We start from the raw sequence: 26,086 nt of genomic DNA, 5'->3' as shown, positions 1-26,086 counted from the left end.
TTCCCGAATACCCCTACCCCCGAAACCAGAAGTCCTACATGTGCTATTTCTTGTCTTATCATCTTAGAGATTATCTGCTGACTTCTACATGGGAAAGGGCACTTGGATGTCCATCAGCTTACATCCCCATTTTTTGTTTCTACGTCCTTCCAACATACTTATTAGAGTATGATATTTGTTTAAATCATTAGTGTTTATCTTATGACTTGATTAGTATTCATTACTCCTGAGCCAGTCTCTCCTATATAATTTATTATTCTTTTTAGAATTAACAGTGCATCATTTAAAAACTTAATTTTCTATGTTACTCTTGCTTAATCCTTTCCAGATTGCCCAACAGAGGTGTCAAGTGAGAACCCTGTGTCTCAGACCCACGGGTTTCCCGTCAGTGACATGTTTCCCTGATGAGCGCTCTGTCCTCCCGGCTCCAGGAAGGGCTTCTGCTCTGGCCAGTTTCAGTTCTCTTCCAAGGCTGCCAGGCCCGGTTCCAGCACCTAAGAGTCCCCTGGGCCAATCCAACAGCAGGGATACTTATGCAGTGAGCTGCCGTCATCAAGGGACTCCGCTTCCTTTCAGACGGGTGACACTGAAAGTATAGTTTAAAATGCTAACGAAAGAGCGCTTGCAGGTCTTCTTCCCGTCCCGGCTAAAAGGGAGACAGTTCCTCGGACTCCCCACTGCAAGTCCTTGGACTCTGTTCTCATGGCTGCCACCAATAAAAATTAAGGACTTAAAAAATCTCTTTACATTTTCTGTCAATATTCATGTTGTAAAGCATTTTAGGAGGTCCTTTAATCACACAGTTTAAGACAGTAACAACTGTCGACAATGATCTAACGACTGGTTTTTCACTGACCTAGTCACACAGTCTTCTCTGGGGCACGAGTCAGCTCTGATGCTTGGCCAAAACCAATGGCACAAGGTCAAAAGGCACTTGCACACACCTGACTGCGGGGTCTGTCACAGTAGTGACAGACAGATGTTCGTAACTACGATCAGGTGCTTGAGGCTCCTTGGCTGACAGAAGCTGCTCTAAGGAAGTGCCATTCCATGGTGAGACTGCCCAACAGGTAACCAAGGGATGCCTCTGTCTGTGGAGGGGTTACCTGCGGCGCGGGCCACACTCCTGTGGTAATGCCCCCTAGAAGAAAGCATCCCATAAAGAAAATGGAAATTTATTATTATTTTTTTAAATATAAGGCAGGTCAGACTCAGGGACACCAAAACTAGAACATCCAAGAAGACGCAGTGACTTTTGCACCGTAGAAGCCACGGCACCTGAGGGGGTTGACATGGCTCCTGACACTCCCATTTCCCTTTTACGTCATCATTTCAACAATGGCATATCTCAAATCGCTAGTGAATTAGTTGAATGCTCAATGTTTAAAAAAGGGGGTAATCTCTTATGTAGGAATTAGGAAAAGGCAAAGAAAAAAGCAAAGATAGAAATAATTATCACGTCATATCTTAAAAATTTACATGTACCATAGTAACCTATAAACGTCTCCCAAGTATTTGTTATAAGTGCAAATAAAGAACGTAATTAAACTTTCAAGTAAAACTTATTTAATGATATAAAAACAAGGAATTAAATACATTTATTATGAGCCAAGTAACTTCAGAAGTCTTCTAACTTTATAAGTGAAAAATAAATGAAAACTGCTCTGTTTTCCATATCAGAAAAACAAAACAACTCCACCTGTTACTTCTCATTTCACATCAGGGTAATTATTCTAGTGCTACTCAACCTAATGCATTCTGGTTCATCTTTTTAGAGTCAGAAACACAAGCGTGTACCAACATTTCTTCTTTAATTTGCTTTCCTAAGGAGGAATGTCAACCTTCTGAGAGAAAATGGAGCATTTATATTCTGGAGCATCTCTCTGTTATCTGATCTTTAACGAAAGTGGGTTTTCATCTGACTTAGCTAACTTTCATTCAGAACAAGCTTGGTATTGTGAACATACAGAAGAAAATAAGACAACTAAATAAAAGCTAGAATTAAAAGCCGATATACAGTAAATGTCCAAAACTGTACGCTCCCCCACAATTCCTAAACTGAGTCCTGGTGCCCAGCCCCACGTCAGTCCCCCCAACTCTGAGAGGCAAACACATCACAACAACAACAGCCAAGACCTGACGGTGCCAACCCTTATTTCTCCTTGGGTGTTTGTCCCGTGCATGTGCATCTCTAAGAACACATGCATTCCCCAAGTTTCAGGACATAAATAAGGCAAAAAAAACACATTCTCTTCGGGGCTTACTTCAGTTCTTATTGAAGCTCTGTGGAATAACACAGAGGAGGCTAAAGAACAACTAGGTGTTGCTTCATTACTGAGTCCAACTAGTTTAGTGAACAAAATAGGTTTCCTTCCTAACCTTCCAACTTCCTGTTTACCTATATAGATCTGAGGGATTTAATCAGTCTGGTCCCTTGGGCAAGAGGGTCAGAAGTCATTGTCGCTCTCATCCAGGGGCTCAGGCTTCCGGACTCTTCGACTGGGCTTAGCTGGCGAGAGAGCAACACTCTCATCTTCCAAATCGTCGTCTTCTTCATCACCCTCCATGTCAATCTCACTGTCCTCAGAATCCTCCTACACGAAGATAGCAAAGACAACTGAGGGCCTGTCTCATTAGCCACAGCTTGTCAGCCGAGACCCTTGCTCACCAGCAGCTCAGTAACGAGCAATGCCCGCATGTGAAGGAAGAGCTGGGCGGAGCAGCAGTCAGGCTGTGGGGGCGTGAGAGGGGGGTCCACGTCCCACACTGCTGGCGGAAATACAAACATAACTGGCTCAGTTAACCAGTGACTTTCAGACACCAGTGTGTAGCCATGCTTGGTGCTGCAGGGGCTGGCTTTCCCACAGAGGTCTCAGCAACATCACTGGATCTGCACCGCAGCTCACCGGAGGCTGCTCTGCCCCTGGGGGCCCAGACACCCTCCAGGGGACAGCAAGGAGGGTGGGGCTTGGAGATTAGGAGGGTTCGTTTTTTTTGTTTGTTTTTTTTGCCTTTTACCAGATTAGGGATGGAAAGCCACACAGGAAATGGGCATTAGGAGCAAAATAAAAGGAACACTCTCTCCATCACCTAGATCTAGGGTGACCAACTCAGCCAGGTTTTAAAACTGCAAGTCCTGTGTCCCAGGTAAACCAAGATGGCTAGCCACTCTAGCTAGATCATTCCCACCAGCATACATACATGCTACTATTTCCTTCTTCTTAAAAACACAAAACAAAACAAAAACCCCAAAGTTAATCCCACCTTCCTCCCCAGCTGCTTTGCCCTGTTCTTCTACCCACCCCTGCAACAACAAACTCCTTGAAGGAGTTTTGAACCCACCACCTTGCTGGTTCCCTTCTCACTGCCTCCTCAAAACACTCAGCAGGCTTTCACCTGCCAATCTACCGAAACATTCAGCGGATTCAAATCCCGTGAGTGAGTCTCAGGTGTCTCGTGACCTCTAGGCTGCATTGGGCACAGGACGGCTCCTTCCTCGAAAACCACTCTGCTGCAGGGCACCCTTCTCTCTGGGCACTCGCCCCACCTCACTCCACATCTTCGCTGTCTCTCATACCCCTACGCCCTCCATCTCCATGACTCTGCAACTGGCTCAGTTTAGAGTCTTGGGCCTCCTCTTCTCTTGCTACTCTCTCCCCCACACCATCACATGTATCCTGGTGGCTTGAAGACCACCTAATTATGAGAGCTCCCAAATTCAACTCCAGCCCAGACCTGACCCTTGCACTCTAGACTTGAATTCCAACTGGCTACTCAACCGCAGCATGTGGATGGCTGGCAGGCCGTGCATGGGTAGAATGTCCAAAACCAAACTCCTGCTCTGCTCTCCAAGCCCCTCCTCAGGCCTGCCCTATCTCGGGGAAATGCAAACTCTATGTATACTATTAGCACATTATGACACAAGCGAGGCCTCCTTCACTTCTTGCTCTCACACCCCATGTCCAATTAACAAACCCTCATGGTTCTGACCTTGGAAACATCCAGAATCTGACCACTTCTTAACACCTCTGCTGCCACTACCTCAGGCTGAGCCGCCAGCACCTCTGGACTAGTGCAAATGCCTCCTGATGGGTGTCTCTCAATGCCAGTTAGCTCTTGGCACTACTGGGCTCACGATTTCCGTGCCCACTGCACTCAGAGAAAACTCCGGGTCCTCATCACGTCCTGCAAAGCTCTGCACGGCCCCTACTGCCTCTTACTGCTCCTGCCCCCAGCCCACTCCATCCCAGTCACGCCACCATCTCTGGTCCTCCACTGCAGGAACCCCATTCCCTGGGCCTTGGATGCCCTTCCCTGCACCACAGCCCTCCTTCCATTCAGGCCTCTGCCCAGTGTCACCTTACCAGAGAGACATGCCCTGACTGATCAAAAGACATCAATCTCCTCCTTCAACCCTGTCACTCTGTTCCCCGAACTGCTTTTTCTTCTTGCCATTATGACCCGATGTATCCAGTTGATTACCACTAGAACATAAGCTCCCTAAGGGCAGGGGTGTATTGCCCATAATCTGTAACAACACCTGCACATAACAGGCACTCGGTAAATATGTCAAGTGGAAGAGTGAGCACACAGGGGACAAGCCCGTGTGCCTGCGGAATGTGTGCAGGCAGCCTCCTGGAAGCAAACAAGCGGCACGAGGCACAGGGGAGATGTAAGCTGTAGCCTGGGCATTCGTTCTGAGAAAGCTATGCGCATGACCAAGCAGATCGGAAGACAAGGGACCAGATGGTGCTGTCCAGGCATCCCCAGGACTCACACCAGACTTCTTACTCCTGCCTCGAATGGGTAAGATGGATGGGCAGAAGCTACCTAACCACCCACCCCTGACTATTAAAAAATGTTTGAGGTGGTTTCTCTGCTTCTCTAAGACTACCTTCTGTGATTTCAAGGCTCAATCTTCTCTGTGCATCTTGGCCAGCAAACCTGAGTGACCTTTCCCTCTGTGGACTTTGGTCACAAAATCCACTGTTGGCACTAAATAAAGGGATCTTTTGTACAAGAATGTCAGGCTCACGCTCTGCCCCTCTGTAGCCACTAGGGCCATGCTCCAGACACACGTGGCAGATGACCTGATGAGGAGGTCTGGGGTCTGTGGGCACAGCTTGCCAGAGACTGCCACAAAGAAAGCAGACCCAGGGTGATGGATGGGGCAGCCCTGGCAGCAGGGCCCATTCCAGTGAGTTTCCCAGTCAGTATTACCTCAAGGACACTCAAGGCACCAGCAGCCTGATGTCGCAGCCTCCTGCCCAGCCTGAGGCTCTTGTCTCAAGAGAGCCTCCCTTTCCTGTTTCTTCCCCAGAATGGAACTGAAGAGAGGGCTGGTCTTGGCCTGGGGTTCCCAGGTTCCCTTCTCAGCAGGTTCCCTTCTTTTCCAAGTTATACTTCAAGGTCCTGATAACCTTGGCTCAGCACTCAACCCTCCTCTCCTGCCAGGGACCTTTAGGCAACTGCACCGTTCACTGTAGGCCTGCTGTGCATGGCTCTTGCCCAGCAAGAGGCATCACTGCTGGGGAAGGCTCTCTGGGGGCCCTAAGCTGGTTAACTAACACACACACACACACACACACACACACACACGAGATGAAAAAGAAAACCAACCTGCTTCTTGGAGCTGGAATTCTTGCATTTACCTAAGAGAGCTGGTGCTGCTTCCATCTTTAGAAAGTGAGAATGGAAAGAACAGTGAGAAGGAAAAAAAAGGGGGGGGAGGGCAAGCATATTCATTTGAAAAGAAAAGAAAAGAGCCATCAACAAGCAGAGAAGAGTCCAGCTCCTTGGGAGGCTGAACTCTGGAGCACACCCAGCAGCGGGCCAGGCTGAGAGGCAGCCCCTCGCATTCAGCTTGTCAGCTCAGCTAGTCTATGAGGCCAGCCTGAGACCGGGAAGAACAGAGCTGCTAAAGGGAGCTGGTCGGGACTCACGTCGTCATCAGAGTCTCCGCCCTGCATTGTGCCCACGATGCGTTTGCCGGGTCTTCCTGAGGAGAACCAAAGCATGAAAAAATTAAGAAAACCTTGTTAAAAAAAAAGAAAGAAAAAGCAAGGAATGGCATTCAAGACTTGTTTCCTTTAGAAAATTGGGAAAAACAAGAATCAACTAAGACATTTACTTAAGTCGCATCCAAATAATCAAAACTGCCAACAAACAGTAATGGATTTTCTACATTTCCACTTAGAAAAAAAGGAAAAGGGTAATAAAATATAATCACTACTCAGAAACCAGAAAACTAAATATGCATCCTGTACAAGTTTAAAAAAAAAAAATCACTGAATCCCAGGGTGGTTCTATTTTTACTTTTTGAGGAACCTCCACAGTTATTTACCCCAAAGATACAGATGTAGTGAAAAGAAGGGCCACATACACCCCAATGTTCATAGCAGCAATGTCCACAATAGCCAAACTGTGGAAAGAGCCGACATGCCCTTCAACAGACGAATGGATAAAGAAGTGGTCCATATATACAATGGAATATTACACAGCCATCAAAAAGGACGAATACCCAACTTCTGCATCAACATGGATGGAACTGGAGGAGATTATGCTAAGTGAAATAAGTCAAGCAGAGAAAGTCAATTATCATGTGGTTTCACTTACTTGCGGAACATAAGGAATAGCACAGAAGACATTAGGAGAAGGGAAAAATGAAGGGGGGGAAATCAGAAGGGGATATAACCCATGAGAGACTATGGACTCTGGGAAACAAACTGAGGGTTTTAGAGGGGAGGGGGGTGGGGGGGATGGGTTAGCCCGGTGATGGGTATTAAGGAGGGCACATATTGCATGGAGCACTGGTTATTATCTGCAAACAAAGAATCATGGATCACTACATCAAAAACTAATGATGTACTGTATGGTGACTAACATAATGAAAAAAAAAAAATCATCGGATACTGCTCTATCTATGTGGTAGAACAGCTCTAGTATCTGCTGAAAAAAGAAATGCAGTCTCCCTGCATGGACCAATGTTACTTGTATTTGAATCTATGTCTGAGCTCCAAAGAGGAAAACTTTTGAGGCTCACCATTAGTTCATCTTTCAAAACACCCACAGTATCTCAGTGATTCTCCACTCTCCTCTGGAAATCACAGTTGCCTAGCTGTGACTTCTGCAAACACCCAGGAACCGTCCTTCCTTGGCGGGAGGCAGACAGTTGCCCTCACACCCGAGGCTGAGAAAGGGGCACCCAGGACCCAGTTCCATGCTGCGCGAGGGGCAAAAGCAGAGAGGGGAGCTCACAGAGGAGCTCACTCAGGACAGGCCTGGGGTGACCACCAAGAGCTAATTATAGACTTCCCTTGGTCAGATAAAATGCAAATGCAAACCTTATGTTGTCTAAAGCCCTTATTTATAGTTCTTAGATTTTACTTCTGGTGGCTGAGCGGTCAGCAGAATTTAGGAGCACCAGTGCCTTTATTAGGTTCTCCTGAGCCAATCACATACCTTTTCAGAGCCTCAGCTCCCATCTATAGAATGGGAGTCATAACCTCTAACCTCTATTTATATCATGAACCTGTTAAAAAATAAAAGGAAAGGGGCGCCTGGGTGGCTCAGTTGGTTGAGTGTCTCTTGATTTCAGCTCAGGTCATGATCTCAGGGTCAGGGGACCGAGCCCCACGTTGGGTTTCACACCAGTGTGGGGTTTGCTTCAGATTCTCTCTCCCTCTCCCTGTCCCCCATCCCGTGCTCGCTTGCTCTCTAAAATAAATTTTAAAACCTTAAAAAAAAAAAAGAGCAGTTAGCAGCAAAACTTAATATAAAGTGAAGATAATTTGCCTCTGAAATGTACCATGTATATAAAAATGCAAACTGCTCCAAATATTAACAGATGGTAGACAGATGTTTTAAAGGCAAATATAGAGCAATTTAGTAGTATCTATCAAAACAGAGATTTATATAAACTTTGACCTAAGAATCCCACATCTAATGGTATGAACACTGCAGACAAGCAGAAAGATGTATATACAAGGAAAAGAGGAAAATAAATATATATTTTTAAAAAATATCTTTTAATATGGGAATGCCCAAGTAAATCCTGGGTATGGTCATGCTATGGAATACTACACAGCTGTCAAAAAGAACGAAGCAGATTTCTAGTTTACTGACATGGGAGGAGTTGTTCTAATATATTTAATAATAATTTTTTTAAAAAAAGCAAGTTGCAGAACTATACAGAGTCTGGTCCCATTAAGTTAAAAAATGTCTTAGGGGGGTGCATGGGTGGCTCAGATAGTTAAGAGTCTGCCTTTGGCTCAGGTCATGACCCTGGGGTCCTGGGATCAAGCCCCACATCAGGCTTGCTCAGCGGGGAGTCTGTTTCTCCCTCTCCCTCTGCCCCTATCCCCCTGCTCATGCTCTCTTTTTCTGTCTCAAATGAATAAATAAAATCTTAAAAAAAAAAAGTCTCAGCTGATCTTTGTGTATTTCACGGTATGTGTGTGGAAAGGCAATTTGGAAGGACACATCCCCAAGCCACTGACCAGGACCCCTCTAAGGTGGAAAGTAGGGCATGAAGAAGACCCTCGGGGAACACCCACATTTGCTCCACAGATTTTTTTGCTTGAGTCTTTAGCAGTGAAAAAGTAGAAACTAAAAGATTTTTTAAATGGCAGAGATGGTTGTCTGAGTCCTTTCTCTGTGCATTAGTTCTCTGATTATAGGGGATGCTACTGCACTGAGAGCCGTGTGGACCCAAAGTGGGTAGAACACAGCTCCGTGGCAGAAGCCGTGTATTCCCGTGGCCTCTGTGAGAAATCCCAGGCCACAAAGAAGAATCAGCTATTCTTGGGACCATAGGTAAGAGTGTTAGCAGCAAAGGTGACCACTGAGCAGTTTAAGAGCTGAATCCTGATACACAGGAGGCCAGTGTTCTGTGACAGGGCACAGCGGGGAGGGCAAGCGAAAGCAGCCGTGGTACCTTGCATGAGCACCTCCATGGCCGTCCGTGGCTTGGACAGCTGCCTCTCCTCCAATTCACTGTCAGATTCGTCATCTTCCTGGATGTCAATGTCTGAGTCATCATTACCTGGGAGAACACAAGTATGCAAAACAAAAGGGCAGCTCCATCATTACCGCTAAAACAGCTCCTATCCACAAGGCTCTTGTGCAAAACCATCTACACTTCTCAGTCTTTCTTTTAGTGCATTAGATTTTGAGAGACTCAGGATTTGCCTGTAGATACTTAGGAGTTACTGCAGACAATGATATACTGGTTTGCTTTTTTAAACAATCTTCCACAGCAAGACAAAAGTGGATCAGAATATATCAATTAGAAACACTCTGGCAGCTGAAACTAAAAGTTGAATAGCCAGCTGTCAAGGTAGTTCAAAGTTCTTGGTTAGTTTGGGGGGGAACCACTCTCTGTTCAGTATTAGGTGATGTTACCCCAACCTGAGCTCTTTGTGGATAATGAAGATGAGGAAGCGGAGCCCCCTGAAAAGGTGAGTGACTGTGCCAAACAAGCCTGCAGGGAAGACGGAGACCAGGCCAGGAATGGCCGAGCACGGCTGGCCTGAGAAAGATGGCGACCTAATGAGTGGCAACAAGAGCTGGTACTCAGGATACTGCTTCCGGGAGAGAATTCATCATAGACAAATATAAACAGAGATTATTCTCAGTGCAACAGCCTTATACATTAATTTCTTAAATACTCTCCTGGAGTCAGGTTGGACATTTCCTACAGTGAATCTATAGAAGGAGAGTTTCCACAGTGGAGAGAAAAAGCTTTCACTGACCAGCCTGATTCCCTGCAACCAGAGAGAGACACTGGTTTTGGAAGGACGGAACTGGAGGAGTTTGCAGTTGCTGTTCTGATCACCGAGTCAGAAGTCAGTTTGGAAGGATAGTAATTGTGCATCTATGAAAAGGCTTCGCTTAGCCCCTGTGATAGGGGGTAATGCAATGGCAGCTGCATCTAGCTGGGCACCAAGGGAAAGTGCTCTGCTTTCTTCACCATGGAGGGAAGAGCTGTGCTCTCCAGCATGGAAGGGCTAACCTTGGAGCCAGGGCAAGTGTGAGGAAGAGCACCCTGCCCGGGCCTCAACACAACCTATCTGAAAACTACCACCTTACAAAAGCCTATACAGAGAATATGGTGAAATATTAATACAAATTCATGACTATAAATTGAAATTACTATTCAACTTTGCTCACTTTCTATTTCATCCAGGAATATTATGATATTATATCATTACCTCATGCAATATAAATCAAGTATTACAAATTTTAAAATATCAACATGTTTCTCAGGCTCAACATGATTTCTTCTGACAAACTCCAGCCAATACACTAAATTAATGCATGCTGACACTGAAATCACCGAGTTATAGTGATGCATTAAAATTAAGTATGGCAGGGGCACCTGGGTGGCTCAGTCAGTTAAGCATCTGCCTTCAGCTCAGGTCATGATCCCAGGGTCCTGGGATCGAGCCCCGCACTGGGCTCCCTGCTCAGCAGGGGAGCCTGCTTCTCCCTCTGCCTGCCGCTCCCCCTGCTTGTGTGCTCTCACTCTCTCTCTCCAATAAATAAAGTCAAAGCCGGCGTTGGTGGTATAGTGGTGAGCATATAGCTGCCTTCCAATAAATAAAGTCTTAAAAAAAAAAATAAAATAAAATAAAATAAAGTATGGCAGACAAGAGCGCCCATAAAATTCAAAGAAGAAAGAACAGTCTTTCCATTTTTGGTGCTGGAACAACTGGATAGCTACATGCCCAACAATAAGGTTGGACCCCTACCTCACTCCACATGCAAAAATTAACTCAAAATGGATCAGAAATCTAAATAAGAATTGTAACTATAAAAGTCCTGGAAGAAAACCTAGGGATAAATCCTGGTGACCTTAAATTAGGCAGTGGTTTCTTAGATATGACACTAAAAACACAAGTAACAAAAGGACAACTGATAGTGTGGACTTCATTAAAACTTTGTGCAGCAAAAGCCATCACCAAGAAAGTGAAAAGATAGTCCAGAGAATGAGAGAAAATATTTGCAAATCACAAATCACATAAGGATCTAGTATCCAGAATACATATAAGAACTCTTGCAATTCACTAATAAAAAAATAACCCAATTTGAAAATGTCCAAAGGACATGAATAGACATCTCTCCAAAGAAGATCTACATGAATGGCCAATGAGTAAAGAAAAGATGTTCCATTTCATTAGCTATCAGAGGAACTCATATCAAAACCACAAAGAGATATACTTCATACCCACTTAAACAGTTTCTTTGTGTCTCCTTTGAGATCAACACAGTCCAACAGAAATGTAATGCCTGCTGGCAGATGTAATTTAAAATTGTCTAGTAACGGGCGCCTGGGGGGCTCAGTTGGTTGGGCAACTGCCTTCGGCTCAGGTCATGATCCTGGAGTCCCTGGATCGAGTCCCGCATCGGGCTCCCTGCTCGGCAGGGAGTCTGCTTCTCCCTCTGACCCTCCCCCCTCTCATGCTCTCTGTCTCTCTCTCTCATTCTCTCTCAAATAAATGAACAAAATCTTTAAAAAAAAATTGTCTAGTAACTACATTAAAGTAAAAAGGAACAGGTAAATTAATTTTAGCAATGTTTTACTTAACCCAATATGTCTAAAATATCATTTCAATAAGTGAACAATGTAAAATATTAATTAATGAGTAATTTTACTATTCTATCATACTAAGTCTTCAAAACCTGGTGTATATTTTCCACAAACACCAAACCTCAATTTAGACCAGCCACACCTGAAGTGCTCAAGAGTCACACATGGCTTGTGGCTAGGTACTGGGTGGCACAGTTCTAGACTCTGAGCTTCCTGAGTACCTCATCCATCACTGTGTCCCGAGTACTGGCACAACGCCTGACATGCAGTAGGCATGCAGTAAAATAAGTGTAAATGCAGGAACATCTGCTCTTCACTACACCATAAAAACCACAGCAAGGTTACTAAAGTGCTTTCTAGAAATTTCTGGGTCATTTTATGAATTTACCACCAGCAGTGAGGTTTAAAAGGATGGTGAGAAGATGAAGGCTGCCCTCCTATTACAGAGCATCTGAACAAAATACTTGGCCTTTTTAATCTCTGGGGCCCCTAGGGCATTCTCCTGTCTCTAAGCACTCAGACTTTCTCTCTCTTCTTCAAGTCCCTTCCTCCAAACCCACAAAGCCAATTTGGTGACTTCACCTCCTGCTCAACAGAGAAGACAGGAGCATCAGATGGGAGCCCTCTGGCACATGATCCTTCTTCCAGCTTGTCTGTCCTGCCTGAGTTCAAGTCCTGTATTCACACATTTAGCAAAACTCATCGCCTCACTGGGCTCTGGTTCCCATCCTCTCTTACAGACTCCCAGGACTCTCCTCATCTGGTACCTCCTTTCTCCTCAGATCCACTTACTTAGGCTTTGGTTAAATAGCATCTCCTAATGAGGCCTACGCTGACCCCCTATTTAAAATGCAATTCCAGGGGCGCCTGGGTGGCTCAGTTGGTTAAGCGACTGCCTTCGGCTCAGGTCATGATCCTGGAGTCCCGGGATCAAGTCCCGCATCGGGCTCCCTGCTCGGCGGGGAGTCTGCTTCTCCCTCTGACCCTCCTCCCTCTCGTGCTCTCTGTCTCTCATTCTCTCTGTCTCAAATAAATAAATAAAATCTTTAAAAAATAATAATAATAAAATAAAATAAAATAAAATGCAATTCCATCCCATCCTCCCCATCCCCTTCTCTGCTCTACTTCCCCTCCGACGCCACCGCCCCTCCCCCAACCAGGGCATTTTTCACCTTCTGCTTACAGCTTGCTTGATGTTTGTCTCCTCACTGGCAAGTAGACTGGTTAAAGCAAAGGTCCCTGTCTTTTGTCCACTAACGAATCCTTTGCACCCAGAAGAGATATTCAACAATGCTTTGTTGCACTTAATCAGCTGCCTGCAGAGTGGTCTAAACACGATGATCTCTTCCACCTCCTGAATTTTGCTCATTCTTGCCCCTAATTCATGTCCATGTCCTATTAGGTTTTTCTGTTCAGAGAAGTCTTTCAGAAAGTCTTCCTTTTTATATCTCCCCCCAATCCCAATTCTCTGGTCAATGTTCCCACATATATAGCAAAGAAAGACAGAACACCTTAAGAACTTCAGGGTGAACAGAACTGAGAATGGTCCTTCATATTTTCCTAACTTCTTTGCCCACCCCAAGCTAATTAAGTGTTATCCTTTATTCAGTTGGTTTAAATTGGAAATTATTTTTCCAAAAAAAGGAAATCAGAGATGCTCCTATGAATGCTTGTCCTTCAAGAGATCCCAAACCTATGGATAACAAAATTAAAGTGTGAGTTCAGAAGACTAAATCAAGATCAGTGAGAAAGGTCTTACACGCTGGCCCGGGAACGGAGCAGGGTACAGCCAACCAATCAGGGCTCTTACCTGTGCCGGGCCTCTCAGGAGGGGATAAACTCCATGCAGACTTATCACTTAGGGCCGCTTCAGGCTCTCCTGGCTGACCTGGAACCATAAAGGTGAGGGGCTGCTTTGGCTAGAGAGGCCCTTGGAATTCCCTAAACTTGCCCCTAAAGGATTTTCCAGCAGTCCCTATTCTCCTTCCAGAGTTTCCTGAGATTTAGGAGAGAGAGGCATAGAACAAGTACAAAAGGAGACAGAGAGCTCACGCACAAGCCTGAAGTTCCAGGTAAAGTATCCTCAAGCACAAGAGAATAAAATATTTCATCATAAAAAAGAGAGCAATAAGCAAGAGAAGGAGGCACCCTGAGACACGTAGCACGAAGAATACATCATGAAGACCATGCGCTGCTACGGCTCCCGAGCCTGACCTGACACCTCAGTGAAGTTCGAGGAGAAGCTCACTAACCAGCGACGGAAAACAGTCCTCCCCAGCATGGAGCTCCTATAGATAGGTAACCCCCATTTCCCTACAGACAACAGCCTCACTGAACCATCTTGGATTACTGGGGGACCTCTGACGGGTAGGTAGGTAGGGGGACCCATTCACATGCACAGCATTACGACACTTGCTTTCTATCAGTCTGCCCTAATGTAAGGAACCCTACAGACCTCCAAGACCCAGTTTTCTTTCATAGTTACATATTATACGCAATTCAAACTAACAGTATCATTTAAACAGAAAATCATTTCTTATCATTGACAAGAAAACCAAAGTGCTTTAAATGTTATGTAATTTGAACCAGCCTCTTAAGCTCTTGCATGAATTAAAATGGTACCTGATACAAAACTTGTGAGAAAACTGCCTTTTGAAAATAAATAAAATAGACACAAAGATTTTTCAAGGCTACTGCCGCCCGCCCAGAGGAAACAGCCCCATCTGTGAGCGCGGCCTTACTTCCACTCCGGAGCAGGCGCTTCTCTTCCTCCTTCAGCTTGTTCTGCATCAGGCGCAGAGTGTTTTCAGCTTCCTATGGGACAGCAAACACAAGACTCAGAAGAGAGGACCCTTTTTTGGACTGTTTTATTCTTCTTTAGAATTTGGGTAAGTAGGGCTAAGTCTGTACTGCAGAACCAGCAAAGATCTAAACGGCACGAAGAGAACGAACACCGCCTGAGCAAGGAGCAGGGCCAGACCCCAGGGCCCCCGCTCTCCACCAGCAGGAGCAGCCCAGACAAAGGAAGGCAGCCAGAAGCGGTGCAGATGGCCCTCTGAGCCCTGCAGAGAACGGAACAACGCGGTGATAGGCCATCACATGCGATCACGTGTGCCGCTATGGGATGTAAACACAGGAACAAATCCATCAACTACGGGCCTCCTGCTCCTAAAGACTAAAGCCCTGCACAATTCCAGCCCCAAAAGATGCTAAATGGTGAGACTGATAAGGATGAAAGGAGAAAGAAAGAAATACTAGTCTAACTCCTAGGGGGACAAAAGCTAGTGCTTCAGCTGGGTTACAAAATGTGGCCCTGATTACCATCAAAAGAGAGAATGGGAGAGGAGACTGACTTTTAAAACTTTGCTATTGTTCTAAACATTAAAAAGAGAGCACTGTTTCATGCATGAGATAGCCCTAGGGGCCAGATGCTATAAGCATAGAGAAGAGAGGAGAGCACAGGAGAAAGGAGCCAAGTAGCTGCTGAAGGATGGAAGAACACGCATCCCGAGGCAAGTTCTCTGGCACACTCTGTGCTCGTAGCGGCCGCCCCACATGATAGCACGAAATGCTCATTTTACCTTCACTGGCCCTTTTCTGTTCTTTCCCAGATACCCAACTTTTAAAATGTCCTGAACTCCTGGCTCTTTTCACTGCCCTCAAAACATGCCTGTCCTGGACCCTGTTGCTCCGCAGCCTGCCCCTAACCTAGAGCAATGGTGGCAATGGGCTCCTTGTTGAGAGAAACTCGTCCACAGGAGTGCAGCGGTTACCCCCAGCCAGGCCTCTTGTACCCCAGAACAGCTTCACCTCATTCAAACACCCAGGTCTGTAGGAAGGCTACCATAACCTTTATACCAAAAGCTGTCGAGGACAGTGTGAGAAAGGGAGACTGTAGACCAATTTCATCGTGAACACAGATTCCAAGTGACCATTCTTGGGTTAAGCAGAAATATCCCCAAGGGATTAGGGCAATTCAAAAAGTGATAATACAGGCGCCTGGGTGGCTCAGTCGTTAAGCGTCTGCCTTCGGCTCAGGTCATGATCCCAGGGTCCTGGGATCGAGCCTCGCATCGGGCTCCCTGTACCGTGGGAAGTCTGCTTCTCCTTCTCCCACTCCCCCTGCTTGAGTTCCCTCTCTCGCTATCTCTCTCTCTCTGTGTCAAATAAATAAATAAATAAAGCTTTAAAAAAATAAAATAAAAAGCAGTCTCTGATAAACTGGTTTGGATGGGGGCGCCTGGGTGGCTCAGTCGTTGGGCGTCTGCCTTCGGCTCAGGTCATGATCCCAGGGTCCTGGGATCCAGCCCCGCGTCGGGCTCCCTGCTCCGCGGGAAGCCTGCTTCTCCCTCTCCCGCTCCCCCTGCTTGTGTTCCCCCTCTCGCTGTCTTTCTCTCTGCCAAATAAATAAACAAAAATCTTAAAAACAAAAACAAAAAACTGGTTTGGATGATTCAATTAACAAGGGTCCCTGAAAATCTTTCACTAAACTGACCAAGCAAATTTTTAGATCTTTACCCAAGACCAGTTACCTACTCTTGGGACTCAGTGCAAATTAAAATGCACTTAAAAATTATGAAGAATTTCAAGCCAGTGATAGCACAGCATTGAAGCAAGCACCGGCCCTTCTGAGTCTTGTGCAATGACACAGGTCACGTGTGGGTCCTGTCCGCAGTCCTAACCGACCAAACCCACCAGAGAGCTGACAACCCTGGAGGCCAGGCTACACTGACAGCAAAACAAAAGAATTCCATGAGCAATCCTCAGACTTGATCAGGGAGAAAAAACATTCACAGATTTTTTTTTTCTACAATGATATTTACAAACTGACACGTCAACAAGTACAAACTAACCCAGCAGAAGGAATGGTCTGTACAGAGATGTGGGCTAACTACTTACCTCAAACCTCTCTTGCTCCATCCTATGATGGTCCTCAAGCTGCTGTTCCAGATAAGCCAGATTTCGAAATTTCTCTAGATAAATGTCATACTGCTTTTGCAACTCCTCCTCGATCTTCTCATATTCATCCATAAAGGCTGGCCTGAAACAACCGAATGAAATAAAAAGTGAAAGATTAATCAACATACAGAAGTTTGAACTAGTACTCTGAGTTCCAGGTCCCATCATGGTTTGCTGTGGAAAGCCTTTAGCTGGAGACGGTTCTTCAACTTGCAGCTGCTTAAAGTTAATTTGCCTTTTCTCCTCCCTCCCCTTGAAAGGAACATACTTATTTTTTTTTAATCAAAAGCTCTTAGGGGCACCTGGGTGCCCCTAAGGCTCAGTGTCTGCCTTCCACTTGGGTCATGATCCCAGAGTCCTGGGATCAAGCCCCGTGTCGGGCTCCCTGCTCAGCGGGAAGCCTGCTTCTCCCTCTCCCTCTGCCTGCCGTTCCCCCTGCTTGTGCACACGCTCTCTCTCTCTCAAATAAATAAAATCTAAAAAAAAAAATCAAAAGCTCTTTATAAATCTGAAATAATCCCCAAAGTATGAAGACTAAGGTAAAAATTATTCATAATCCAGGGCGCCTGGGTGGCTCAGTTGGTTAAGCGACTGCCTTTGGCTCAGGTCATGATCCCGGGGTCCTGGGATCCAGTCCCGTGTCAGGCTCCCCACTCAGTGGGGAGCCTGCTTCTCCCTCTGATCCTCCCCTCTCTCATGCTCTCGTGCTCTCTCGTTCTCTCTCTCTCAAATAAATAATCTTTAAAAAAAATTACTCATAATCCTATCACCAGATATAAGCACTTAATATTTGATAAGCATCCTTCCAGACTTTCTATGCATGGACACATATAGGAATGTATTTTTAAGCATCATTAAGTATATTACCTTCAATGAAGTTTTGCAGTCTTTTTTTCTTACTCAACATGCCCTGGATTTTAATAAAGACTTAAAAAGTAATCATGCATCATATACACCTCACAAAATCAAGAAGTTAAATATATGCATTATCTTAGTTGAGCATAATATTCTGCTGTCTGAATGCTCCAAAATGTATTCAGTCCCCAAAAAAGGGAAACATAGGTTGCTACAAATTAAAGCTAAATTTTTTAAAAAGACTTTATTATTATTATTATTATTTTTTGAGAGAGTGCGCACAGGGAGGGGCAGAAGGAGAGGAGGAGAGAGAATCCTTAAGCAGACTCCTGCTGAGTGGGGAGCCTGATGTGGGGCTGGCTCTATCTCATGACTCTGAGATCATGACCTGAGCTGAAACCAAGAGTCCAATGCTTAACTGACTGAGCCACCCATGTGCCCCTAAATCTAAGTTTTTAAAAATATAAAATCTAAAACCAAAACCATAACACAAAAACCTGTTTCAACTGGTTTGCTGAATCTATTCTTTTCTCTTATTTTTGATCTTAAAGGGAAAACACTCTTCTTTAAAAATATAAACAGATACACTCAGAAATAATAAAAAAATCTTTGGGACTAGAGCAAAACACAGAAACTTTTCTATTGAAAGGCCATGAAGCTTAACAAAAATGAATTTATGCCCAAGAGGCAGAATTGTTTAATGAGACACATTTATCAGGTGGCCCAGATTCCAAAGGTGGAAGGGTCGTGGGCCTGCCTGTGGCTGGTGCTCCCTGGGTTACTCATGTCCCCAGGGCCTCCTTCCCACAGATGTCAGGACAGTAGCCAGGGTGTGGCCCAGTCACCAGTATCTCCAAAAAGTACGACATTTAGACAGATGCAGCAGCTACACAGATGGAGTGGAGAGAGAAAAATAAAGGGAGAATGAAAAGGATGAGTAGTGGTGCAGGAGAAAAAATGACAAAGAGACAGAGCAAGAGAAGGAGGGTGTACAATGAGAGAGAGAACAGTTCCAAGAAAACGTGAGGAACCCACTTGAAAGGCTCTGAAGACCTGGAAGGTATTGTGCACCACCATTATCCATTCATATTCCCTGGAAAAACGTACTTTCAGAGAGGGAAAGTCAAAAGAAAGATGAATTACTGGTGAAAAATTATAAAGATCTAAAATCTACTCAAACCAAGAAATGGGAGTATGCTTCTGTTTCCACCTCAAGCCTTGCATAACTTTCACCATCTGGATTCACTTACTCTGCCCTGCATTCCAAGAAGCTATAAAAGCCTGAAGGGAGGTTCGAGAATTGAGCAGTTTCCCAAGCATACTGAAAGCAGTAAAGACAATGAGTTTGGCAGAGCATTTGTTAGAATGCGCGTGGCCCGCGCACTTTCAGTCCAGATGGCCTTACACCTGAGAGGCTACCACCACTGACCACATGTCCTCACCCTGCTTGAACTTCTGAAGACAACTTTCTACCCACTCTTCAGGTGTTCGGATCTACCTGACACTCTGCAGAGTCTGGAGCCGCTTCCGATTTCGTTCCAGTTCTAATTTCCTCTTCTCAATTTTGGCTTCTAAATTAGCTTCGTCAGAGGCCACGTTATTGAGCAGATCTTTAGTCTTCTGCACCTGCGCCTGCATTGAACAGGAAATGAATGAGACAATGTGCCAGTAAAGGAACTCCCACCTGACTCTTGGAAGAGAGGAATTCCACAGCTCCTCAGGCACAGCGACATCATGCTACATAAAAGCAAAAGTAGACGCACAGAGCAAACCCTCCCCCAAGCCATCACTCAGTTAGCCAACTATTTCCAGATGGGAGGTCACATAGGCCCAGAAAAAATGATCATCCTTTTTCCATGAGAGGAGGGTGTTTGTGCCCAGGAAAACAAATGAAGATGGCAAGAACAGTGTCCTGAGCAGAGGGGAGCAGGCCCAGACCTCTTGTGCAGCTCACTTGCTCACACTGCTTCCATAACACTCTCGATGGTCAGTCTGCCTTTATTCGTATCGTTCAGCTCACTCCCCTAGTTACAAATATCTGCCTCGGGCGCCTGGGTGGCTCAGTTGGTTAAGCGACTGCCTTCGGCTCAGGTCATGATCCTGGAGTCCCGGGATCGAGTCCCACGTTGGGCTCCCTGCTCAGCAGGGGGTCTGCCTCTCTCTCTGACCCTCCCCCCTCTCATGCTCTCTATCTCATTCTCTCTAATAAATAAATAAAATCTTTAAAAAAAAAAACAAAAACAAATATCTGCCTCACAGAATATACGCACCCATACATATGGCTTTATTTAGGAGGGGACAAAAAGAAGTATTAGGCGGTCCCAGCCCTCTTCCACTGCCTGCTGGGACTGAGAGAGGTTCTCTTCCCTCCCATTGGCAAGTACAACTACGGACTAAAGCAGAGAAACCATTCTGTGAAGTCAGTGAGCAAAGGGCTCCGTTAGTGCACCCAGCTTTTGGAGGGAGCCTGTGCAGCAGGGGCAGAGAAAGAAAGTGAAGGGGAAGAAAGATCATGGACAAAACCCCACAAGAGCACGTTCATCTGACAAGGGGTAATCAGAATGAACGCACAGTCTTCACACTTGTCTTGTCTGGAAAGCTGGCCAGGTCGGGCCTGTGGCTCAGTGGTGAACTGCCTTTTTTTTTTTTTTTTAGGAACGGAGCCAGCTAAGTGTGTGACTGCCTTCCAAGTTCTGACGTCCCAACTCTTAGTTCCTGATGCCTGACATAGGTTCTCCCCACCAGTACTTTGGCACAAGGTGTCATGCCCCACGAAGGCTCAGTGACGGTTTACCTACAGGTCTCTGAGACACTATGGGGTCCACAAAAAAATCATCGAAGGAGCCCAGACACTCTCTGTGACAGTCAAAGACAGTGTATATTTGGAAGCAACCACTTCCATTGTTTATTTATGGTTGAGTTTTTTTCAACTAAGTACACTAATCATTTCCAAGATGTTATCATGAAAATAATCTTATCACTATCCATTTGCTACAAGTGCTTTAAAAACCCCACATGAGACATGAGTTTACTCTCACAGGAAGACAAGGTGAGTTTCTGAACAAACAATTCACGTTGATGGCAACTATTTCTCTGAACAAGTCAGATTAAACCTAGTGAATTTATCTGACTTCAAAAATAAAAGCAATTTGTTAAAGGTATGTGCTCCTCAAATATGAAATATCAGTGGGGCGCCTGGGTGGCTCAGTCGGTTAAGCATCTGACTCTTGGTTTTCGCTCAGGTCATGATCTTGGGGTTGTGGGATCAAGCCCCAAGTTGGGCTCTGTGCTCAGCAGGGAGTCTCCTTGAGAGTCTCTCTCACTCTGCCTCTCCCCAATGCATGCACGAGCCCACACGCTCTAATAGATAATCTTTAAAAAAAAAAGTTAGGGCGCCTGGGTGGCTCAGTTGGTTGAGCGACTACCTTCGGCTCAGGTCATGATCCTGGAGTCCGGGATCGAGTCCCGCATCAGGCTCCCTGCTCGGCAGGGAGTCTGCTTCTCCCTCTGACCCTCCTCCTTCTCATGCTCTCTGTCTCTCATTCTCTCTGTCTCAAATAAATAAATTAATTAATAAATTAATTTAAAAAAAAAAGTTAAAAAACAATTATCAGTGTGATAAACACAATTTTCCCTAGCTTTCTGAAACAAATGGCCTATATATCATAACCCCTTTTAAGTATCCATACTGTTGCTTTGGTTTTGTTTTTAGAATTATCAAATATCATAGATATTTTGCAACAACAGATATATTAAAAGGTGTTCACCAACTATGTTGTACACCTGAAACTAATGTAACATTGTGTGTCAGCTATACTTCAAAAAAAAAAAAAAAGGAAATAATAGGGCTCCTGGGTGGCTCAGTCGATTAAGCATCTGCCTTTGGCTCAGGTCATGATGTCAAGGTCCTGGGATCAAGTCCCTCGTTGGGCTCCCTGCTCAAAGGGGGGTCTGCTTCTCCCTCTGCCCCTCCCTCTGCACGCGCACTCTCCCTCTCTCGCAAAACTAATCTTTTAAAAAAGGGGAAATAATAAATAATACATAGATGCATACATACATACATACATACATACAGGGAGTCACCAAGAAATGAATGGTGCCCTCATTTCACTATTCTAATATATACTTAGTGCTAAAGGCACATTCATGCCATGTTAACTTGATCCAGCCAGAACACTGACAAGCACAAGAGCATCAGCAGATAAAAGAGTTTTAAATTGAAAAACAATCACAAACTTACAAACAGCTGGATTAGAACATAAAGCATTTTTTCCCTAACTTAGGTCAGAGTGGGTTGCTCATCTGAGGTCCCATCACCTCTAAATATTTGTGTATATTTCCTATGAATAAGGACTCTCTCCTTCACAACCATGACACAATCACTGAAACATGAAATAAACACAGATGCACTATCAACAATCTACTCCTCAGACCCACTCAGATTTCCCCACTTGTCCCTGTGGAGTCTGTAACATCAGGCGGAGTTCACCCTGGCATTCAATAATTAATCACCTGATTAAGCGGCTGTCTGCCAGGATTCTCATGTGAAGTCACTCTTTTCTCCTTTGTAATTACTAAGTACTTTTGGGTAGAGCTACTTTGAAACTATGTGAAATACCTTCTCTTCATCAGCTTTCAGTATGTTCACTTTTATTTCAGTAAGAACTCATGGTCTCCCATTTCATTCAATGGTCCATAACCCATTACACTAATTTATTTATTTTGAAGCGTAACTGTCCCTGGTTTGACCAGGGGAAGCCCACTCAGGCTGGCATCTGTTTTGCAAGGGATTTTGACAGACCCCTTTCATTCTCTGGGCATTTCCTTGCTCTCCAGCCCAAGAGGATCTTGTACTTTCCTGTCCCAGCTCTGGACTCAGACACTTCTCCCCAAGAGTCCTGGTTCCCTTTAGTGGAGAATGCCATTTAGAAGCCAAGATCTGGGTGCTAGGTGTGCTCAGAGCTAGGAAATGTATGAATGTGTATGTGGGTGTGCATGCGCATGTACATAAATATATGACATACACTCATGTATGAAAACATGCATGCACAGCAAAAGTATTCCTAGAGCTAGCTAGCTAGCTACCTACCTCTCTATCCAATGAAAACCATGCATTTAACCATCACCTCCAATTTCAGGGTTCATTCTAAGTTTCTTTTTCATATCTGCAACTCTCTTTTCCAACAGTGAGAAACTTCGCTTCCGTTATCTTTAACATATTTACCTACGTGATCAGTCTGCCTGTATGTAACAGACCTCCCATCTCAGCTGCCCTGCCCTCACCTGCTGAGGCTGAACCCTGGTGCTGGGTCGCCCAGGGAGTAGTACTGTTTTATGACAAGGATATTATAAAAACCTATCCATCTTAGAATTTACAACTCTCAGCAAATCCTTGTTTTATGCTACTCCTACTTTACATAAGGCTCTCCTGTCTGTGTCTACTGAATAAAATGAATCCCTAATAACGACTGAATACCTACCATGTGCCAGAGACTATGTACAACATGCACTGTCATAATGAATGTACATAAGGACCCTATGGGGCAGACACTGCCATTCTCCCCATTTTACAGTTGAGGAAAGTGAGGCACAGGGAGGTTAAGTAACTTGCCTAAGATCACACAGTGGGATTCAAACGTAAGCAGTGTGAGTCTGGAGTCTCCCTCACTACTGCCCTCCAAATGAATGTGTCAGATGAGATGAGCAAATAATTGATTGTGGGTAAGCAATAAAGGATGGCATTCTGTTCATCACAGCACTAGTTAGAAATCTCTGTGCCCAGGGGCACCTGGGTGTCGCAGTTGGTTAAAGTGTCCGACTCTTGGTTTCAGCTCAGGTCGAGCTCGGCATCAGGGTCTGCTCTCAGCGAGGAGTCTGCCTGAGATTCTCTCTCCCTGTCCCTCTCCCTCTGTCCCTCCCCCAGCTCATATGCTCTCTCTGAAATAAATCTTGACAGAGAGAGAGAAATCTCTGTGCCCAGGTTTCAGCACCAAAAAAACCCAAAAAACAAAAAAAACCTCTGAAAATCACTTAAATGCCCAGCAGTGAGGAAGTTGTTAAAGTGTGAAGAGTCCATTAAATAGAGCATTACTTATGAAAAGTACTGAAGAATTTAAGCAAATTATTAAATTATTAAAACTGACAAATTTTTAGGGAGAAGTTGTTCATACTTATAACAAAGGGAAAAAAATAGAAGTAAGTAACCTAGGTATCCTAGAATGTCTTCTGCATCTTCCATTTCCCCATGATCATATATCTTCTCTGTCACTAGGCCTAGGATTGTTCTTTTTATTTATTTATTTATTTATTTATTTATTTATTTATTTATTTATTTGAGAGAGAGAATGAGATAGAGAGCATGAGAGGGGGGAGGGTCAGAGGGAGAGGCAGACTCCCCGCTGAGCAGGGAGCCCGACGCGGGACTCGATCCCGGGACTCCAGGATCATGACCTGAGCTGAAGGCAGTCGCTTAACCAAGTGAGCCACCCAGGCGCCCAGGATTGTTCTGTCTTAAGAAGGCAGGGAATAAATCAGTATTTTCAAGTCCTAGGCACAGAAACATTAAATAAAAGCAAATAAATCTTACCAAAATATCTTTTATCGCAATTCTCATCACTTTTTCTGTCTCATTTATTTCCAGAGGTCTGGCAATTGCTTCTGTTCTCAGTTCCTATGAGAAACAATGAAATGAAATTACATGTACTTTCAGAAAAGATATTCTCAAAACCAATCCCCAAATCTGGATATGGCTTATAGACTAGTTCTCGAAAGTTCCATTACAGGGTGGATCTCTGATGCAAAACCACTTCTTCCAGCCCCTCTTCCAAATGTCTTTCTTTCTTTTTTTTCTTTAAGTACTCTCTACACCCAACGTGGGGCCTGAACTCACAACCCATGATCAAGAGTCATATGCTCTACCAACTGAGCCAGCCAGGCCTCAGTTGGTAATCCTACCACCAACCTGGCCTCCCTCTGGTGCCCTGGGCCTTCCCCAGCTACAGGCCCCACATTCCCACAACATAAGGGGCAAAACTGAGCTTACCCCCGTCATCTTTTCTCCCAAATTTGCTTCTTTACCTACATTCGTTCAGGTGAACCTGAAACCAAGTGCAGCTCAACCTGCTGTCTGAAACCCCTCCCAGCCCCTATCATCTTTCCTATGATTAATTTCCTCTAAGTTGCCTTTCACTGCCAACTGTAACCGATGAGAGGAGTCACCTTGGCCCTGCCCCTAGCATTAACCATTAACCAATCAAGGGAGGCATCTGTGCCTATCACACCAGTGCTAGGAACTTCTGAGACATGGGATTTTAACACCAATGCAGTTATGAGGTTCCTGCAGCACTTTCCCAAACTGTCTCGGGCTTCCTTTATTTCAGCACTGGTAGAAAACTATGGAGGGCAGGGATCATGACCTACACAGAGCACAGTGCCTTGCCTGTCTGTGGTTGGAGCTAGTCCTCAAGAAATGTTTGTTGAGTGTATGAAAAACCAATACTGGATAGAGAATCTTCCTCAGATCACAGCTGTATACAGAATTTGAGTAGTTGGCTCCCATGGCAACACTTCGGCCACTGATTCTTTCAATTCATTACAGGATGGTGCCAAGAGTCCCCAGTGGAATCCTGGTTGAAGTCTCACAATGAAGCCACTCTGTGGCAATTAACAAGTAACCAGTTCTTGATAGGTCTGTCTCCAGGTCTGCTAGACATGTGTGTAGACACGGGCACAAACTGCACTATAAAGAGAAAACACAGAAATCCTGGAGCTGCCTTGTTAGTTATCTAAATTAGCTATTAGATAGGAGTGGCAGTTTTGTTCTGTCAACTGCCTTTTACTAGGTGGCGATCGCTAGGTTAATATATCAATGATGGTGAGCTGGCACTCCAGTCCCCTGCTTCCAGTCTGCTCCTGGGGCAGAAATGAAAAGCCAGAGGAAAAATACCATTACACTACAGCAGTGATGCCAGAACACAGGTCAGGCAGTGAGAGAGAGGTCATGGCCGACATACCCGACTGCAATAAAACGAATTAAATGCATTTAATATAAAAACACTAGAAGTGAGCATGTATGCTTCAAATGCCATAAATCCTTACAGGTAAGAATTAAACAATACTCCATTTCTTCTTAAACCAGTGGGTCCCAAACTCTGCCGCACATTAGAATCACTTGGAGATCCTTAAAAGCTCGACGCCTGGAGGGTGCCTTGGGCGTGCAGTTGGTTAAGCGACCAACTCTTGGTTTCAGCTCAGGTCATGATCTCAGGGTTGTGAAATCAAGCCTCACATTGGGCTCTACACTCAGCGCGGAGTCTGCTTGATATTCTCTCTCCCTCTCCCTCTGCCCCTCCTGCTTGTGCATCTCTCTCTCTCTCTCAAATAAATAAATAAATCTTAGGGGGAAAAAAAAAGGCTGGATGCCTGGCTCTCACCCCCAGACATTCTGATTCACTGGTATGGGGGACAACCTAGACATGAGGTGATTTAAAAGGACTACAGGAGCTCTATAGGGGTTTTAGGAGCCATACTCTTATTAAACAGCTCGGTAAACATAGTAGATGAAGCATTCTTCTTAGTTGGCATTGGCTAGAACAAGGATTGCAAATAAATCTTAACAGTGACACCAACTTCAGCTGAGGAATAGTGACAGCCCTCGTTGGGCTGTCCAGCTCTGCTGCACAT

General features: G+C 45.0%; 1 protein-coding gene across 7 annotated transcripts in view; it reads right to left on the bottom strand.

Annotated features, from left to right (window-relative positions):
* Nucleotides 1-237: 237 nt before the first annotated feature.
* Nucleotides 238-26,086, bottom strand: part of CLUAP1 (clusterin associated protein 1) — a 73,649-nt gene continuing 47,800 nt past the window's right edge. For 5 of the 7 annotated variants that reach the window (XM_035022118.1, XM_035022117.1, XM_035022119.1 and 2 more), the window contains 7 exons: nt 23,991-24,074; nt 18,903-19,036; nt 16,490-16,631; nt 14,332-14,404; nt 8,936-9,043; nt 5,943-5,998; nt 238-2,594 (listed from right to left, as the gene is read on the bottom strand). In XM_035022118.1, coding sequence (XP_034878009.1) covers nt 2,448-2,594; nt 5,943-5,998; nt 8,936-9,043; nt 14,332-14,404; nt 16,490-16,631; nt 18,903-19,036; nt 23,991-24,074 — 744 coding nt within the window. In that variant the 3' untranslated portion in view covers nt 238-2,447. Of the gene's footprint in view, nt 2,595-5,619; nt 5,677-5,942; nt 5,999-8,935; nt 9,044-14,331; nt 14,405-16,489; nt 16,632-18,902; nt 19,037-23,990; nt 24,075-24,842; nt 25,143-26,086 lie in introns of all 7 variants that reach the window. The other 2 variants (XM_035022123.1, XM_035022122.1) reach the window with 2 other exon arrangements.

The sequence above is a fragment of the Mirounga leonina genome, unplaced genomic scaffold (genome assembly GCF_011800145.1).
Source record: "Mirounga leonina isolate KUSES-001 unplaced genomic scaffold, KU_Mleo_1.0 Mir_175, whole genome shotgun sequence".
Lineage (NCBI taxonomy): Eukaryota > Metazoa > Chordata > Mammalia > Carnivora > Phocidae > Mirounga > Mirounga leonina.
The sequence above is the reverse complement of the archived record's forward strand: the minus strand, read 5'-3'. Positions and strand labels throughout refer to the sequence as shown.